This window comes from Rhincodon typus, chromosome 2, assembly GCF_021869965.1.
Source record: "Rhincodon typus isolate 14 chromosome 2, sRhiTyp1.1, whole genome shotgun sequence".
NCBI lineage: Eukaryota > Metazoa > Chordata > Chondrichthyes > Orectolobiformes > Rhincodontidae > Rhincodon > Rhincodon typus.
The window spans coordinates 2419097-2440087 of record NC_063333.1 but is presented as its reverse complement, the minus strand read 5'-3'; the positions used below and the strand labels follow the sequence as shown (position 1 = coordinate 2440087).

Here is a 20991-nt window from a genome sequence, read left to right as displayed (position 1 = left end):
TAAGGTGTGTGGGGATGGTCTGCGCAAACTGATCAATGCATGGTCGTATCAACTTCCAGTTGTTTTAAACTCATTTGTGGGACACGGGCATCACTGGCTGGCCAGCATTTATTGCCCGTCCCTAACTGCCCTCAAAGAAGGTGGTGGTGGTGAGCTACCTTGTTGAACTGCTGCAGTCCTCCTGCTGCGGGTCGACACACAATGCCATTCAGGAGGGAATTCCAGGATGTTGACCCAGCCACAGTGAAGGAACTATGATATACTTCCAAGTCAGGAATGGTGAATGGCTCGGAGAGGAATCTGCAGGTGATGGTATTCCCCATAAACCTGCTGTCCTGTCCTTCTAGATGGCAGCGATCATGGGTTTGGAAGGTGCCGTCTAAGGATCTTTGGTGAATTTCTGTAAGCTGTTGCCATGTACAGACCTCGGAGGCCTGCAGCAGCAGTATATATTAGATGGAACACGGTGCCTTGATCTAAGTGGCTTAGGCCTGCTCCTAATTCATGTGTTTGTATGTCCAAGCTTGATGTGTGCAAATTGGCTGCTGTACTCCCTACTTCATAACACTGACTTGACAAAGGTACTTCTTGGCTGTAAAGGCCTTCATAGAATATACAACAGTCAAAGAACAGAAGAGTCCATTCAGCTACTCTGAAAGAGCAACTCACTTAGTCCTTCTGCCCAGCTTTCTGTCTTAGCTATGAAAATTTATGACAGCTTTGTGACATTAAGAGGTTGTAAAGTCTCTGTGGAAACTCATCTTTCTTTCTTTATGTAGGGAGCTAGCTGTCTGATCAGTGACAGTGACTCTTCAGCAAGTTCCTGCCCAGAACTGCGGCACTTGACAAAGTTTAGCAGCTTCCCCCATGCCTGGTGCATATGCCTCCTGACTGAATTCAAACACACACATCATCCCAACCCCAGCCACCATTCCAAGCTGAACAATGCAGGCAGCTGCTTTCAGCGAAAGCTGCAAAGGCCTGATAGCTATTCCAGGAGAGCCCTGCAGCTACTGTGCGATTGAACTTCCATCAGTTCTCAGACTGCAGGCGACCGGCAGCAGGGATTGCTATTGCCAGGAAGTGGAATAGGGACGTTTGCCAGCACTCTATTCCACAATGCCTCGTCACTCACTCACTCCACACAGATGGAATAATCATTCAGCAGAGAAGCCTTCTTCCGTCTGTACCTTTAAAGAGACACTGGCCTCACTGCAGCTTTTAAATTCATATGGGGGTATGCAGTAACGGTGATGAGAGGGAATTGGGTGAGGGTTTCAAATCCGGGCAATTGATTCATTCCCAGTCACTGAGGGCCAGACCTGCACCCACGCGAGGCAACATTCTCTTTCTCTCAATGGCTGCCCACACTGCACCAGAATCTAATGAACAGAAGCAGATGCTATGCCAGCTCTGCTTACTCAGTAAAACACTGTATCCATGTGCCAACGCAACCAGTCCACCACCTCCTCCTGCATCAGCCATGGCACACATCTCAGATTCATGACATTGTAGCAACCAGCCCATTCCAGGAACTTGACAAGAGCATAGCTGACATTTTCAATGCATCACTGCAGTGAAAACCTTGACCTTCTGGACATACATTGGATGAAAGACTAACTAAATCTGACCTTTCAGATTGTCATCAAATATTCTATGATGCCATTTTGAAATGCAGGGTAATCTCTCCCACATGCTGGATAACACAGTGGTGTAATGATAATGTTTCTGGACTATTGATCGAAAGGTCCAGGCCGTTGCTCCGAGGACATGGGTTCAAATCCCACCACTGCAGCGTAAATTTAATTTAAAAAACCAGAATTACAAACAAGTTCCATGGTGACCATGATACTGTCATCAATCATTGCAATCACCCAACCTGGTTCATTAATGTACTTGAGCAAAGAAAATCTGCCATCCTAATATGCACTGGTCTACACGTAATTCCAGATCCATAGCAATGTTGTGACTCTTAAGAGCCCTTGCAAATAGCTGAACAAAGGTGTTGGCCTTGCCAACAATTCTATACCCATGAAAGAATGTTTAAAAAGCCCATGGTCAACATCAGAAACAGATTGAGGTCAACTATCACTTCTTGGTGTTTATGGAAACTTATTGTATACAAATTGGTTGCCAAGTTTCCTAAATTACCACAGAAATTAGACTTCAAAATTACAACTGGTTGTCAAGCATATTGGCAATCTTGAGGTTGTGAAGATCGTCATATAAATGCAAGTCTTTCTTCTATGATCATTAGGAGCAAGGATACATCATTCAGCCCCTCAAACCGATATCACGATTCTTGATTATATTTTCCACTTGGATCTCTCCTGTTTGAGTCATAACTGGACAGTATTTACATGGTGGTTCAGTACAACAAATTAAAATGCCCTCTTCTTGTTTGGAAGCTTAAATGGAAATGTTTGTGAAGGTTACAAATGGGCATACAATAGAATTATAAAGCAAAACAATCATTCCATCCACGCCAACTTGCAGAACACACCACGGCCATCTCTCATGCCTCGGGTAGAGTCAGACATAAACCTCCTCCCATTTTCTGCAAAACAAGGCCTCATCCAGAATTCTTCATCCGGAGTCATCTCTGAGAGATGGTTGAAAGTGAGAATCAAAATCCTTGAGGCAGAAGTGGAAAAGTTTAGTGTGTTTTATATTATGACACAGGGAGTTGCTGGGCAGTCGAAAACAAAAACCAACAAATATAGCTTTCAGAGTAACTGTCTTACCCTCAGCAACAGACAGCTGTCCAGCAAAGCGAACACCACGCAGTCAAAACTTTCAGAAAGGAAAGCTGACAGTTTCCTGGCTCCGAAAGGGATAGGAGCTTGACAGCAAAGCAGGATGGACAAGATCCTGTGCACAGTCTCCTGAATGACAGGGCCAGCTGGAAGGAACTATTCTCACTGCTCTCCTGAAAAGGCTTTTTTGACTGCAAGGTTTGTCCAAGCAGAGAACTGAAAGTTACATCTTGCCATAATCTTTCCATGTAGAAACAGAACAAACTCTGGAAGATCACCAAGGGCTTGACTGAAGTTAGGAAAGTTCAAAAAGAGGAACGGTCCCTTGCAATCACAACCTCTGGTAAAACAAGACATTATAAATGTTCAGATTAACTCCTCTCTGTTTATCGTGTTCATTCACTAAACATTCTTTCTTATCAAGTAACCAATGTACTCAACAAGTCCCTCTCATCTCCACTTCCATATATCCACTTCCTCACTTGCAATCTCACATACACACACACACACATCCCCATGTTATTGACACTCATAACTTCCAGCAGAATTGACATGGTTCCCTGCATTAACTAAACAGCATACAGCAGCTGTGGTATAATAGTTGCATTTCCTCCTCAAAACCGGGGACAAGCTGAACAACCAGGAAGTTAAAAGTTGAAGAAGGAAAACAAGCAGACCTTTTCCACTCAATAGCTGAGAGGCTATAAAGAATAGTACAAGTTCCATCTGTTCCAAAATGGTGTAATAACATCACTGAACTGGTCCATTAAAAATATTTAAGACAAGTTTAAGGGATATTGCTACCCTCTTCAGCGAGGGAAGCAATCAAGGGATACTGAAGAGAGGCAGGTAATGGAAGTGAAAAATGCTCAACTTGCCTCTCGCTTGTCAGTAACATTTTTTGCATTATCCTCCTCACTCCAGAACGTCCACCGCGTTTCCACACGAAGAACAGCCACAAACACGAGGAGCTTGTACCAAAAAACAGGTGCCAAGTTTGCATCTCTTTCCTAACCTTGGCTGCTAGCCAAAACAGACATTTCCCAAGGTAGGAGTGCAACGGTTATAGTTATGGGCCAACAACCCACAAGCCAATTATTCAATCTTTCATTCTCAGCCCGCTCCCGTTTCCCCAAACAGCTGGCCCTAAGTTCAAAACTGACCATGACAAGTTTCCAAAACTGTGAAGCAATTAAATCAGGTCAGTTGTCAGTTCCCACCAACGAAAATAAAATCATCATTTTTTTCATTCATTCATGGAACGTAGACGTCACTGGCTGGCCAACATTTATTGCCCATCCCTACTTGCCCTTGAGGAGGTAGTGGTGAGCTACCTCTTTGAACCGCTGCAGTCCATATGCTGTAGGTAGGCCCACAATGTCCTAAGGGAGGGAATTCCAGGATTTTACCCAGTGACTGTGAAGAAACAATGATATATTTCCAAGTCAGGATGGTGAGCAGCTTGTAGGCAAACTTGCAGGTGGTGGTGTTCCCATGTATCTGGTAGTCGGCACAGGTCTTGAAGTTGCTGTCTAAAGATGTTTGGTGAATTTCTGCAGTGCCTCTTGTAGATAGTACACACTGCCACAACTGAGCATCAATGGTGGAGGAACTGGATACTTGCGGATGTGGCGTCATTCAAGTGGGCTGCTTTGTCCTGGATGGTGTCAAGCTTCGAGTGTTTTTGGAGCTGCACCCAACCAGGCAAGAGGGGAGTATTCCATCATACTCCTGACTCCTGCTTGTAGATGGTGGACAGGTTTTGGGGAGTCAGGAGGTGAGTTACTCGCCACAAATTCCTAGCCTCAGACCTGCTCTCTTAGTCACTGCCTTTGTGATGAGTCCAGTTGAGTTTCTGGTCAATGACAATCCACAGGATGTTGATAGTGGCAGATTCAGTAATGGTAATATTATTGAATGTCAGGGGTGGTGGTTAGATCATTTCTTATTGGAGATGGTCATTCCCTGGCATTTGTGTGATGCGAATATTACTTGCCACTCGTCAGCTCAAGCTTGGATGTTGTCCAGATTTTGTTGCACTTGAACATGGGCTGCTTCATTATTTGAGGAGTCACGAATGGTGCTGAACATGTTTGCCGATGATTGCACAATCTCCACTTCTGACCTTATGATGAAGGGAAGGTCATTGATGAAGCAGCTGAAGATGGTTTGGCCTAGGAAATTACCCTGAGGAACTCCTGCAGAGATGTCCTGGAGCTGAGGTGACTGATCTCCAACAATCACAACCACGTTCCTATGTGCTAGGCATGATTCGAACCACTGGAGAGTTTGTCGCTTAATACCCTTTGATTCCAGCTTTGCTGGAGCTCCTTGATGCCACACTCAGTTGAATGCACCCTTGATGCCAAGTGCTGTCACGCTCACCTCACCTCTGGAATTCAGCTCTTTTGTCCGTGTTTGAACCAAGGCTGTAATAAAGTCAGGAGCTGGGAGGCCCTGGCGGAACCCAAACTGAGCGTCATTGAAGAGGTTATTGCTGAGCAGGTGCTGCTTGATAGCACTGTTACTGACACCTTCCATCACTTTACTGATGATCGAGAGGAGACTGATGGGGCGATAAATGGCCAGATTGGATTTGTCCTGCTTTGTGTGTACAGGACATACTTGGGCAATTTTCCACATTGGCGGGTAGATACCAGTGTTGTAACTGTACTGGAACAGCTTGGCTCGGGGAGCAGCAAGTTCTGGAACACGTCTTCAGTACTACTGCCAGAATGTTGTCAGGACCAGCAGCCTTTGCAGTATACACTGCCTGTAATTGTTTCTTGCTGTCACATGGAATTAACTGAATTGGCTGATGACTGGTATCTATGACACTGGAGACCACCGGAGGAGGCCGAGATGGATCATCCACTTGACACTTCCAGCTGAAGATTGTTACAAATATTTCATCCTTATCTTTTGCACTGCTATGCTGGAGTCTTCCATCATTGAAGATAGAAATATTTGAGGAGCCTCCTCTTCCAGTGAGTTGTTTAATTGTTCACTATCATTCACAACTGGATGTGGCAGGACTGCAGAGCTTAGATCTGATCCGTTGGTTGTGGGATCACTTAGCTCTGTCTGTCACTCTCTGCTTATGCTGTTTAGTGGCTTCACCAGGTTGACATCTAATTTTTAGGTATGCCTGGTACTGCTCGTGGCATGCTTTCCTGAACACTTCATTGAACCATCTGAAGTGGATTGCTGTAGAATCCTGACAGATTGATAAATGCTCCAAACTCACTGTTGGTGCTCTTGAAGGGATTCAGAGTAATACAGGAAGAAATTAATTCCTTCACATTAATGCTGGCAGAACTTTACTAACTACTGACTCAACGGGCCAAATGACCTGCTTGCACACGATCGGGATTCTATGATTTTTGTTTCAGAGGTCCAGTTATGGTGCATTTCCTACTGTCAACATTTGTCTGATAATCATCTCATCAAGTGTTTTGGAACATTTGATTGAGCATAAGGTACTGCATAACGCTAATCATCGGTTCAAATCTACTACAGCAACTGCAAGATTCAAATTCTGTTAAGAAATAGAACTAGAATATTTATCATGGAATGTATAGGGCAGCACAGTGGCTCAGTGGTTAGCACTGCTGCCTCACAGCACCAGGGACCGAGTTTGATTCCAGCCTCGGGTGACCGTATGTGGAGTTTGCTCATTCTCGCTGTGTTTGCGTGGGTTTCCTCCAGGTGCTCTGGTTTCCTCCCACAGTCCAAAGATGTGCAGGCCAGGTGAATTAGCCATGGGAAATGCACGGTTATAGGGATAGGGTGGGGATGTGGGGTGCTCTTTGGAGGGGCGGTGTGGACTCGATAGGCCGAATGGCCAGCTTCCACACTGTACGGATTCTATGATTCTATTCACCAGATTGTCATATAAAAATAAGCCTTGCACCAAAGCATAATCTAATTAACATGGACGAATCTTTAATCAAGCAAGTAACATCAAGAGGGAGAAGCAGCAGTCCATCTCTACCCACCCCACCGAAATATGTACAGAGAAAACATTCATTGGGTGAAGTTTGTTGGATAGTAGTGGTAATGACAGGAGTAATCCACAGGCCCAGGCTGATGCTCTGGGATGTAGGTTCAATTCCTTGGAATTTAAATTCCATTAATACACCTGGAACTGAAAACTAGACTCAGCGACAGTGACCCTAACAACGTTTTTTTTTATTAATTCACAGGATGATGGTATTACTGGCTAAGATGGCATTTATTGCTCATCCCTAGTTGCCCAGAGGGCAGTTAAGAGTCAACCACATTTCTGTGGGTCTGGAATCACATGGAGCCCAGACCAAAGGATGGCAGGTTCCTTCCCTAAAAGGACATTAGTGAACCAGATGGGTTTTTCTGATAACCAACAATGGCTTCATGGTCATCATTAGAGTCTTAATTCCAGATTTTTATTGAATTCAATTTCCACCATCTGCTTGACTCTGCTGATTCTTAACAGCCCTCTGGGCAATTACAGACGGGCAATAAATGCTGCCTCACCAGCGATGCCCTCATCCCGTGAATGAATAAAAATAAATAAATAAATAAACAAACACATAAAGGAGCCCCACAACATTACCTGGGTCTCTGGATTATCAGTCCAGTGATAATATCATTAGGCCAAAACCTCCCCAATTTGTACCCTAATCGATTCAGACATTAGCACCAAAAGTGGACAGACAGAGTCAGGAATACATGCACAAACTGATGTTTATGGCCTACATGTATCCCCTAAACCTTTCCTACTATAACTCATACTTCTTAATGATGGATTCTCCTGTGTGAACTTTGCGCCCCTGGTGGGGTTACAAAGCACTTTTTTTAGTGCTGTAAATTTAAAAACATCTCAGAACATGGTTCAGTGTGGCTTGCAGACATGCAAAGGTCCTTGAAACATCACAAAATACAGCTAACTGGTCCATACAGACAGAACGACTAGGGTGAAGATTATTGACAGCATTTGAAGAACGTTGTAAAAAAATATATGAAGCAGAAGGTGACAAGAGGGATAGGGAGAGTGCAGATTAAATTACAACATTCCAGCAGAGAAGCTGCAAACAGCATAGGACAAATGGGATCTTCACGTGCTATAAACTTCAAAACAGTTCTATGGATCTCCCTGCGTTACAGACGAAAATATATCTAAATATTAAATGTTATCATTTACTCGTAGCCAAAGAGAAAATCAACACATCACACCAGACATGAGGGAGAAAGCAATTTATAAGACTGTATTAACAGTGACAGCATTTATCTAACATGACAAGCCAGGCCAAACTTTTACAAGAATGACACACTAGGTTTGTTAAACAGCGGATCTTTTGACAGCAGCAGTTAGCTCCCCAACAGAAATCACAGCGTCTGTTCAAACCATAACCGAAGGTAGGAGGAGGAGGAGATTGGAATTCAACACCAGAAACTAGGCTAAACAGATCCAAAAATCTGCAAACAGGCTCAGCACCAGAGGTCACACAAGCAACACTAACCCCAAGGAGATTTGTTCCAGAAAGAACACCTAATCCAGTGGTTAACTGTCGACATCAATTCCCATTGGAAGTATACCCAATACAGGAAAGTACACAAATCCTCCCAGGAACGTCAGTAGTGAAACCAGATGTCAGGAGCAAACACCTCACTATTCCAGGATGAAGATGCAAAGCAGTTGCACAGTCACTATTTAGAAAATGCCACAAAACGGAGACATGGCTCAGCATGGAGCCTAAAGAAACTAAACAGCAAGCAGCCTGAAGGCAGTTGTGCTGTCAATGGATGAGAGGCAGTCTCTGTTCGTGAGCAGTCAAGGTGCTGAGTGCAAGCTTGTCACTGTTTTATCCCATACTTCAAGTAGGATTTGCTGATCACAAAGAGTCAGAATTCTAAAACGGGCTTCAATGCCGCTGGATTTTTTTCCCCCCGAGGGGTGGACAGAATTCAACTGGGGTTGTCACTTCCATGACTAGAGAGCACATGATTCCAGAGAGGTGCCACGAATGCATGAGATGCACGGAACAGCACACCAGGAAAATAAAACTTGTCAGCAACAAATAGAGGCAAGACATTACCATTTTCTTCAAACAAAGACAGTGGTGGTAGTGCACTATGGTGTTGAGGAAGTTCAGCACAGCAACCTACTGCCTTAATAACTACAGAACAGAGGGAACAGAGGGATACAAGTGTCAGCTTCGCCCAGCAGGTGACATCCTCAGCTCCTTCAAAGCCAATTCTTTTAAAAGCGTACTTTCTGTTTAATGTCAGAAAGATAGCAATGCCCAAACAGAAATGACCCAAACAACCAGATCACAGTTTGATGATTGATGTTGGCTGAAGGATAATTTCTTTATTTTTCTTTATTCATTCATGGGATGAGGGCGTCACTGGCCAGGCAGCATTTATTGCCCATCCCTAATTGCCCAGAGGGTATTTAAGAGTCAACTGCATTGCTGTGGGCCTGGAGTCACATGTAGGCCAGACCAGGTAAGGATGGCAGTTTCCTTCCCTAAAGGACATTAGTGACCCAGATGGGTTTTTCCGACAATCGGCAATGGATTTGTGGTCATCATTAGATTCTTAATTCCAGATATTTTATTGAATTCAAATTCCACCATCTGCCATGGCGAGACTCGAACCCGGGTCCCCAGAACACTATCTGGGTCTCTGGATTAATAGTCCAGCGATAATGCCACTAGGCCATCGCCGCCCCACAATATACTGGGAGAACAACCTCCCTTATCTTTCACCCCAGTGAGCACCTTAGGATCTTTTTCACTCCACCAGAAAGGACAGATGGCACTTGATTTCACATTCTATATGAACAACACAGTGTTCCTCTGGTCTGAATTTTATGCTCACATTCCTGGAATGGCTTTATAAAGTCAGAACCTTCTGACTAAGAGTCAAGCACAGTACCACTGAAAGCACAAACATGCTGCCCAAGGCTCACCACTTAAACAAGGTACCAGGAACCATTTATAAATTTCACCTGAAAACAAAAAAATGCTGGAGATCACAGCGGGTCAGGCAGCATCCATGAACAGAAAGCAAGCTAACGTTTCGAATTTCACCTTACTGGTTCAAATGTCAATACAACAGAGAAAGAGAGAGAGAGAGAGAAAAGAAAGAGAGATGAACATTATCTATTGTGTATTTGAAAAATAGGTAACATTTTGCTGTAGCAAGAGATTTTAAGGATTTGTGTTGAATATCAATGAGGTTTCAACAGGTTGGCTTTGAACTAACACCAACAACTTCATCCAAGCATTGATTCAAACACATCAGCAACCCGAAGGGTTAAGCATGCAGGCAAGAGAAAGGGCTCTCTTCTTACCTCTTCATCTGAAGTGTCCTCCTCATATTCATCTCCTGGAGAGGTTGGCCCAGGCTGCTCAAGATGGAGACTGCAATCTGACTCTGACAACTTTCCATTGTTTTCTCCCTCCTCCTTCCTGGCTACTTTAAGATTCTGGGAGAGAAAGCCACAAACACAACAAAAACAAAATAAGACCAAGGCTGCGCATTTGGTTTAACACAGACAAGCAGTAGATTGCTTAACAAAACCATCAAATTCACTGATCCCGTAGAACCAGATCAGGCAAGGTTTCATGAAGGACACGAGTGCACCAGATGGATTTTTAATAGTGATGGCATCATAGTTACCATTACAGAGACTAACTTTCAATTCCAGACTTAAAGTAAAATTTCAACATCACCAACTGCTGGAGGGGGGATTAATCCCATGTCCCAGAACATTGTAACATCACTGCACTTCAATCTTACCCTTAATAAAACTATGGCCAAGTGCAATATTTAGTTCATAAAAGACTTACATGCAAAAACAAACAAATCAGGGTCAAAAATCTAACCAGCTTGTATTGCCCTACAAGCTCCAAGTCCAAGTGTGACAACTCAAACTTCCTCTTAACTTCAGAAATATATAATTGACCAAGTGCTTGTTAATTCTGTGAGTTGTTCCAGCTCTGACAGGAGAAGTGCATTGGAAATCAAGCCCCACTATTCCATGAGACATTCAAAAAGCATAAATGCCTTATTCAAGCACCAAAAATGGCAAATTTGTTTCTATTTATTACTGTTAACAAGAACAGATTCCGACTGGGATTTTCAGTAAACTGAAAAATAACATTTATGAACAGCAAAATGTTTTCTTACAATAACTGCCAAAACTGGCATCAACTAAGCTACTATGCAGGATTAAACAATATTCCACTTTAACCCAAACATACACATTTATACAGAGACTGATATGACACAGAGGTATTATGGTTGAGCAGAACAAAAGCAAAATATAACAGTTCCTGTAGGGTCAAGGGCTCAAATGGACAAGATAGAACGGGTTGACTTCGCACATTTCCTTTGGATTTCCTGCCCGACAACATCAGATTGCTATCATTATCATTGTTATCTCAGTTTGGGTGGAAGATCAGTCAGACCCAGGTACTCAAACGGTGTTAACAGTTCAGCTTTCTGAGTTCAGGACTCAGGGATACCGATTCAGCTGGGAAGCAGTTAGGAACATTAATATTTAAAACTTTTAGGATTCAATTTTTTTTAAATTCATTCACAGGATGAGGGTGTCACCGGCTAGGCAGCATTTATTGCCTTTCCTTATTGCCCAGAGGGCAGTTAAGAGTCAACCACAATGCTGTGGGGCTGAAGTCACATGTAGACCAGACCAGGTAAGGATGGCAGTTTCCTTCCCTAAAGGACTTCAGTGAACCATATGGGTTTTTCTGACAATTGACAATGGATCCACAGTCATCTCTAGATTCTTAATTCCAATGCCAATTCCACCATCTGTTCTGGCGGGATTCAAACCCGGGTCCCCAGAACGTTATCTGGGTCTCTGGATCAACAGTCCAGCGATAATACCACAATGCCATTGCCTCCCTGTTGCCTCACAAGATACATTTTCAAGACAGCACTGATGCATATTAACTTTTATGGGCTCTCTTCTACAGAAATTATTCTGATCTTTTAAACTTCAATTTTAAGTCTGTTAAAATCACTGTCAATGTTTTCTTCTTCTCCCCACTGTTATTAGACTTCTGAATGGGCCTCTCAAATCCCTCAAATGCATCCAATCTATTACCTGTGAATTCACCCTTGCCCCTTCCCATCACTCCCAGCAGCGTGATCAGGCGTCCCTTGTCCTCACTTTTCATTCCACCAGCCCCCGCATTCAAAGGATCATTCTCTGCCATTTCAGACAACTCCAGCAGAACTCCACCAAACACATCTTCTCCTCAGTCCCCCTTCTGCATTTTGTGGGGACCGTTCCCTCTGGAATACCCCGTCCATTCATCAACCACTACCACTACCCCAACCCCCTTTCCTATGGCACTTTCCCATGTAACTGCAGAAGGTGCAAAACCTGCCCCTTCACCTCTTCCCTGCTCACCATCCAAGGGCCTAAATAGTCTTTCATCCTCCAATCTTGTATACTGCATTCACTGCACCCAATGTGGCCTACTCTACATTGGAGAAACCAAACGCAGACTGGGTGACGGCTTTGCAGAACATCTTCGGTCTGTGTACAAGCGTGACCCTGACCTTCCCATAGCCGATCATTTTAACACAACATCCTGATTGCATGCCCACATATCTGTCCTCAGCATGCTGCAGTGCTCCAATGAAACACGGCACAAACTGGAGGAACAACATCTCATCTTCAGACTAGACAATTTACAGCCTTCTGCACTTAACACTGAGTTCAACACCTTCAAATTGTGAACCAATTCCCATTCCATCTCTTCCTTTTAGCTTTGCTTGTTACATTGTCTGTCACCATGTCCTTTCTCCCCTTTCCCCACCCCAGTGGGACTGTCTGTTCTTTCAGGTGTGGCAGTTAGGCGCACCATTATTCTGCCATTCTCACATTCTGGTAGTTCAGAATAATCAATCAACATTCTTTCTCCCAAGTACTCTACATTCCAACCACCCTCCCCAACTATAACATAAATGCTGCCCCTTCCACACTTTGCTTCAGCTCTGAAGAGTCACCCAGACTCGAAACGTTAGCTTGCTCTCTCTCCATGGATGCGGCCTGACCAGTGTGATTTCTAGCATTTATTATTTTCAGTTCCTCTCAAATTCAGTGTTGATCTCACTCTTTGTGTACCTTGTCTGCAGCTGTAACATTGTATTCCTCGTTCTGTTCTATTACCCTTATGTACTTTGTATGGTCTGATCTGCCTGCACTGCACGCAGAACGAAACTTTTCACTGTACCTTGATACATGTGACAATGATAATCAAATCAAAAGCAGAGTGAGAGCTTCTTTCCTTGTAAACCTAATCAAACTGCCAGCTTTCTTCTAACTCCCACTTTTTGGGAGAGACAGAATTTGCTATTTTTGGTTTGGATGTCCTTTTCTAACTGTTAGACCTGCGGCAAAACAGAAAACTAAACTCTAAAGACTTTGCTAGGCAATCTTCGGCACAAGGACCCTTCCAAACACCAGTCTGTATATCTAGAAATTATAGTCATTTAAAAAAAGACATTTTTCTCACTTTTAAAAGCTTTGGTCCACAAAGTCGGTTGACTTTTGCAAACAGGCACGTTCTTTTGGGCCTGTGACTTGAGTTCCAAAAAGAACTTACCTGGTAAAGCCTTTGCAAGTCAAGAGTTGTCTAAATCTTCCATTTTCCAATTCTGAAGCCATAAATATGTGCACACAATGTAATCAAATTCTGAATATTTCATAGATCAATAGGACTAAGCACCAAAGACAAAACCCAAGCAAGTAGCAGAAATTATAGATATGACAGTTGGGCCATTAGATTTCTAACACTATAGCTTAGTCCATTGACAATTATCCCATGCCTTTGAACATTTGAGTGAAGACATGAGAGTAGCACAAATTTCACTGCTACTAGAGCACAGGTGCTAGGTATTGCACAGCAAATAAATCTCCAAAGCCTGTCTACCATCTGTAAGGCACAAGTAAATTGTGTGATGGAATACTCCCCACACGCCTGGTCAAATGCAGCTCCAACATCACTCAAGAAGCTCAATACTATCCAGAGTATAAACAGCCAGCTTGACTGCCATCTTATCCATTAACCAAAATGTTCAGTCCCTCTCTCACCTGTACAAAACAGCTCCAATGGATTCAATCTGCACTGCAGGACTTCAGCAGCATTCCCCAAATCCACAGCCTTCACCACCTAGATGGCTAAGGGTGACGCTCCAAGGAACATCACCTCCTAGAAAATCTCTTTCACGTGACACTATCCTACTCTGGAGAAACATTGGCTCAAATCCCAAACCTCCATACCTGACAGCACCATGGGAGTTACTATCACCGTTCAGAGATTCACCACCACTTCATTGAGGCAACGAGCAATGGGATCTTAGTGACAGGCTTGTTGATGACCTGCACTCCAGAAAATGTTTTTAAAAATCTCACCAGTTTCTGTTCTGTTTGGGAGCAAGAAATCCAACATTTGTGATAGGTGCTCCTATGTAGGATTCTGTCAACTGGGCTCTGCCAGTATTCTTTGTGTTAGAAGGAATCCTGGAATATTTGAACTCTACCAAGCAGCTGCCTGAACCTTGGGATGTTTATTACAGAGATCTACAGCACCAACAGCCATTCAGCACAACCCCCAGTCCATTCCAGTGATTACACTTCATTTGAGCCTTTCCTCATCTATATTTACCATCACAACTCTCTATTCCCTTCTCCATCAAATATTTGCCTAGTATCTCATTAAACACATGGCTGAAATACCGCGGTGAGTAACTCCCCTCCTGACTCCTCAAAGCCTGTCCCACTATCTACAAAGCACAAGTCAGGAGCGTGATGGAATACTCCCCACTTGCCTGGATGAGTTCAGCCCCAACAACACTCAAGAAGCTTGACACCATCCAGGACAAAGCAACCCACTTGATTGGCACTACATTCACAACCATCCACTCCCTCCACTGCTGCTACTGAGTGTCAGTGATGTATACCATCTACAAAATGTACTACAGAAACACCGCAGACAGCACCTTCCAAACCCACGACCACTTCCATCTAGAAGGACAGGGCAGCAGATACATGGGAACACCACCTGTTGCAAGTTCCCCTCCAAGCCGCTCACCATCCTGACTTGGAAATACATCACCGTTCCTTCGCTATCACTGGGTCAAAATCCGGGAATTCTCCCTCTAATAGCATCGTGGGTCAACCTACAGAACTATGTATCTTGCTTGAATTCCAAAGCCACCAGTCATGTGAACAGCTTCCGCAGATCTCTAGTGCCTTTTGCTGATTTATTACAACTGGAATTTTTTTCCCCTCAGAACCTTCCACAAGTCATTAACTGGAGAACTAGGGAGGGCAAAACCAAAACCCAGTCCAGTTTAGCAGCTTCCAACTTAAAAATAAAAACAAACACAAAAAACACTATTGGTCTCAACAAAATGAAGGACCAGTGATTGTGACATTTGATGGATGATATAAAAAGAAAATAAACCCCTACCTGCTGAAAACAGCCAGTTACAAACAGAAACCAAATATTGGTTGGACATTCAGGACAACAATACTTCTCATAAGCAAAGAAAAACTGTAGCTATTGTATCTCACCTTAACATCCTGTTTGCTGCACTTCTTAATGCTCTTCTCTTCAAGTCCACTATCATCATCGCTTTCTTTATCCTCATCTTCGTCATCACTGCTATCACTCCCTGAATCATCCAGGCCAGAGAAAAGGCTCTCTTCACTGTCTGTTAAGTCGTCTCCATCTTCATCAAGTGCTGCATTTTCAGAGACGGAAAGCTGTAAAATAAAGATACAGAATCAAAATCAAAAATTAAGTGTTTCTAATTAACCTTGCAGATCACCCAAAGTAAAGTTCAAAGCAAGTCCTTTTTATATTCGCTCGTGGGATGTGGACATTGCCAGCATTTATTACTCATCCCTATTTGCCCTCGAGAAGGTGATTGTGAGCTGACTTCTTGAACCACTGAAAACGAAAACTGCCAGAAACAAAAGCAGGTCAGGCAACATCCATGAAGAGAGGGCAAGCTAACATTGAGTCTAGGTAACTGTTCATTAGAGTTGACATGAAGTGTGGAGGAGGCAGCATTTATGCAATAATGTGGGGGTGGAGTGCTGGGGGAGAAAGGGTGCTGATAGTGCAGATTAAGTGATCATAGTGTGAGAATGGCAGAACAATGAAGTGCCTAACTGCCAAACTGGGGAGGAGAGGGAGGACATGGTGACAGAGAATGTAACAAGTTATAATAAAGAGAAGGAATGGGAGTGAGTTCACAACCTGAAGATGTTGAACTCAATATTAAAACCAGAAGGCTGTAAAGTGCCTTGTCTGAAGATGAAATGTTGTTCCTTCAGTTTGCACTGTGACTCACGGGAGCATTGTAGCATGCTGATGACAGACACGTGGGTATGCAAGCAGAGGTGTTCTGCAAAGTGGTCATCCAGTGGATTCTCCAACGCACAATAGGCCAAATTGGGTGCAGCCTTGGTGAATTTCTGCAACGTGTACTAAGTGTCTGTGGTGGAGACAGTGGACATTTGTGCATGCGTTGCCAATCAACTGGGCTGCTGTGTCCTGGATTGTTTTTTATTCAGTCATGGGACGTGGGTATTGCGAGCTGGGCCAGCATTTATTGCCTATGCCTAAGTGTTAAACTTCTTGAGTGTTGTTGGAGCTGTATTCATCCAGGCCAGAGCAGAGTATTCCATCACACACCTACTTGTGCTCTGTAGATAGTGGACAGGATTTAGGGAATCAGGAGGTGAGTTACTTGCTGCAATATTCCTAGTCTCTGATCTGTTCTTGTAACCACTGTTTACGCAGCTAGTCCAGTGCAGCTTCTGGTCGATGGTAATCCCTGGGATGTTGAAAGTGAGGGGTTCAGTGACGGTAACACCATTGAATGTCAATGTGTGGTGGTTAGATCGTCACTTGTTAGACACGGTTATTACCTGGCATTTGTGTGTTACAAATGTTACTTAGTCCAAGCCTGGATATTGCGCAGATCTTGTTGCATTTGAACATGGTCTACTTCAGTGTCTGAGGAGTCATGGACAGTGTTGAATATTGTGCAACCATCAGCAAACATCCCCACCTCTGGCCTTAAGATAGAGGGAAGGTCATTGATGAAGCAGCTGAAGATGGTTGCGCCCATCAATGAAGAACTCTTGCAGAGATGTCCTGGAGCTGAGATGACTGACCCCCAACAATCACAACAGTCTTCCTACGTGCGAAATATGACTCCAACCAGCAGGTAGCTTTTCCCCCATTCCCATTGATTCCAGTTTTGCTACGGCTCCTTGATACTTTACTTGGTCAAATAAATCCTTGATGCCACGAGCAGTCACTCTCACCTCTGGAATTCAGCACATTTTTCCAAGGTTATAATGAGATCAGGACCCGAGTAGCTCTGGCAATGTGTCAAGCTTCAGAAGTACAGTAAATAAAGTAGTAACATAATGTATCTCAGAACACTGTTGGAAGTAAGGAAGGAAATTGCAAGAGCCCTTGCTGAAATAACTGCATCATCTATAACTAGGGGTGACGTGCCTGATGACTGGAAGGTGGCTAACGTTGTGCCTTTGTTTAAGGAAGGTTGTAAGGAGAAACCGGGGAACTATAGGCCTGTAAGTGGGACTTCAGTTGTGGGTAAATTGTGGGAGGTGATTATGAGAGATAGGATTTATGGACATTTAGAGAAGCAAACATTGATTAGGGATAGTCAGCATGGTTTTGTGCGAGGAAAATTGTGTCTCACAAACTTGATTTGAGTTTTTTGAGGAAGTTACCAAAAGGATTGCTGATGGCAGAGCAAACGACGTTGTTTATTTGGATATTATTAAAGCCTTTGACAAGGTTCTGCATGGTAGTCTAATTAGTAAAGTTAAGCCACATCGGATTCAGGGTGAGCGTGCCAATTCGATACATATTTGGCTTAACGACAGGGGGCACAGAGTAATGTGGAGGATTGCTTTTTGGACTGGAGGCCTGTCATCAGCAGTATTCCACAGGAATCGGCTCTTGATCCTCTTTTCCTTCTCAGTTATGTAAATGATTTGAATGAGAATATAGAAGGCACAGTCAGTATGTTTGCAGATGACACCAAAATTGGTGGCATTGTAGACAGTGGAGAAGGTTTTCTAAGATTACAAAGGGATCTTGATCAAATGGGTCAATGAGCTGAAAAACGGCAGATGGATTTCAATCTTGATAAATGCGAGGTATAGCATTTTGGTACAACAAACAAGGGTAGGGATTATACAATTCATGGTAGGGCCTTGGGTAGTATTGTAGAATAGAGGGACCTAAGGGTGCAAGTACATTATTCTTTGAAGTCTGCGTCACATAAAGACAGGGTGGTTAAAAAGGCATTTGGCACACTTGTCTTCATTGCTCAGTCCTTTGATTATAGGAGTTGGGAAGTCATGTTGAGGTTCGACAGGACATTGGTGAGGCTTCTTCCGGAATACCGTGTCCAGTTCTGGCCGCCCAGTTGCAGGAAGGATATTATTAAGCTGGAGAGGGTTCGGATGTTGCTGGGTATGGAAGGTTTAAGTTAGAAAGAAAGGCTTTTAAGGCTGGGACTTTTTCCACGGGAGCATAGGAGGTTGAGGCAACCTGATTGAAGTTTATAAAATAATGAGGGGTATAGATGGAGTTAATGGTAGTTGTCCTTTCCCTAGGATAGGGGATTTCAAGACCGGGAGTGCATTTTTTAAGGTGAGAGGAGAAAGATTTAACAAAGACATGAGGGGCAAATTTTTTACACATTAGGGTTCGCATGTGGAATGAACTTCCTGAGGATGTGGATGCAGGTGCAATTACAACAGTTAAAAGACATTTGGATAGGTATCTGAATAGGAAAGATTTGGAGGGATATGGGCCAGGAGCAGGCAGGTGGGACTAGTTTAGTTTAGGATTATGTTCAGTGTGGACTGGTTGGACCAAAGGGTCTGTTTCCATGGCTGTATGACTCTAAGTTAAAATACAACGTACAGCATGCAGCAAATGCAGAAGAGAAATTGGAGATCACAAGAATTACAAGTAATCAATTTTACAGAAATATCTAGACTTGGTAATGTTATTGGAAACTGGATTGCAAGCTGAAGAAAGCAAAATATTTGAATTCAATATTTAAGGAAGAAACATTTCAAAAAGGGGGGTCAAGTGACAATACTGATAAACATCAAGTGATGTTAACAAGGGACACAATCAGATGGCTGGAGCTTCAAGATTTTTTTAAAAAATCAATTTAGTCTGCATTAAAACAATAAGTAGGAACAACAAAATGACTGTTCTGGGGGATTTCAATTGTACACTAATGGATTGGAATAAAAGGAACAAAGAGAGGAATGGAATTGCTGAAATATAGATAGGAGGAGTATGCAAGTGTGGCTACAAGGGTCAGAGGTGCTGCCAGATCTGGTAAGGAGTAATGAAACAGGTCAAACAGATCAATGGAATCTGGATTTGGGAACTGGCATCACAGTCGACAACAACACTAAAAATTCAACTTAAAAAGAGAAGAATAAAAATTCATACCAAAATTGCAAAGGCATGACTGGATCATGGTAGATTTCGGAAAAAGAACAAACAAGTTCACTGTGGCAAGGTGCTTCGATAGGCTGGTGCATAAGATCACACAGCAATGCATGAGATGCTTTTACAAAGAATAAGTACGTTTGATTTAAAAAAAAGGAAATATTAGCATGCTACAAGAATCCTTTAGAGGATTGAATGAAGGATGAATTTACCACTTAGCTAAACAAAGTGATAATGGTTGGTAGAAGTTAGAACGTGTTTCAAAAGCGACAATTGTGCACGAAGTCAAATTTGCTGGGAGTGTCAGCCAAAACATTGCGTTCAGTTTTCTGGAATGGATCTTGAACTCTTGACCTTCTGACTTGGAAGCAAAAGTGCTACCAACAAAGCCAAGCAGACACTATGACGTCCATTTCAAGCACAAATCACATTTTGAAGAAATTGTAGAGTTTAGCCTTAAGTTTTTTTTTTAACAATGTGAAGCAAGGCAATGTAACTTCAAGTATGCAAGCAGCAGAAGGACTCTCTTGGCATAAATAGAGTAACCCAACACCTTGAAATGCAAACGAGAGAGACAACTCAATTCTCATACTCAGTCTCTTTTCCTGTCAGAGGATCATTTGAGTACGATCAAATCAGTCTCTGAAGGTCCCAACAGCCACACCACGCCCCCACAACCACACACACAAAATGTTTTATGGCACTCAGACAAACAAAGAATAAAAACACACTTGTTATACTTAACAATGGAACTGGCCACTGCAGCTGAACACAAAAGATGTTCTATATCCAAATCCAAGGGCCTCAAACTGAAATGCACGTCTCAAACAACCGATATCGCCATATGGCAATACTACCAGCCCATTCCACAAACTACAAAAACTTCCACAGATCAATCAATTCAAGTATATCTGGTGTAGAAGGAACCTTGCAAATCAGAAGACCTGCTTGGCAGGCAAAATAGACAGCAATTTTGAATAGGCAAGTGCCAACTTCACTTCTCTTGCTTTTGTCTTCTCATATTACCAACACAAAGACTATCGCAGGAGGAAAGGGTGATCAAAGACAAAACTTATTTGCATCAGAGATAGTAGGAACTGCAGATGCTGGAGAATCCGAGACAACAAGGTGCAGGCTGGATGAACATAGCAGGCCAAGCAGCATCATAGAATCCTTAAATTGTAGAAACAGGCCCTTCGGCCCAACAAGTCTACACCAACCCTTGGACCATCCCACCCAGACCCATCCCCCTATAACCCACACACCCATGAACACGATGGGCAATTTAGCATGGCCAATCCACCTAGCCTACACATCTTTGGACTGTGGGAGGAAACCAGAGCACCCGGAGGAAACCCACGCAGACACGGGGAGAATGTGCAAACTCCACACAGACAGTCGCCCGAGGCTGGAACCGAACCCGGGTCCCTGGCGCTCTGAGGCTGCAGTGCTAACCACTGAGCCAACGTGCCGCCCCAACGTGCTCATAGGAGCAGAAAGGCTGACGTTTCGGGCCTAGACCCTTCATCAGAAATGGGGGAGGGGAAGGGGGTTCTGAAATAAATGGGGAGAGAGTGGGAGGCGGATAGAAGATGAATAGAGGAGAGGATAGGTGGAGAGGAAACAAACAGATCGAAGAGGCGGGGATGGAGCCAGTAAAGGTGAGTGTAGGTGGGGAG

The 20991-nt window shown here is 43.4% G+C and overlaps 1 protein-coding gene across 1 annotated transcript in view; it reads right to left on the bottom strand.

The window, feature by feature from the left end:
- Positions 1-20991, bottom strand: part of bop1 (BOP1 ribosomal biogenesis factor) — a 148138-nt gene that overhangs the window by 119530 nt on the left and 7617 nt on the right. Inside the window, exons 2-3 of the mRNA XM_048617188.1 lie at positions 15358-15549; positions 10096-10230 (exon numbers count right to left, since the gene is read on the bottom strand). Coding sequence (XP_048473145.1) covers positions 10096-10230; positions 15358-15549 — 327 coding nt within the window. The remainder of the gene's footprint in view (positions 1-10095; positions 10231-15357; positions 15550-20991) is intronic.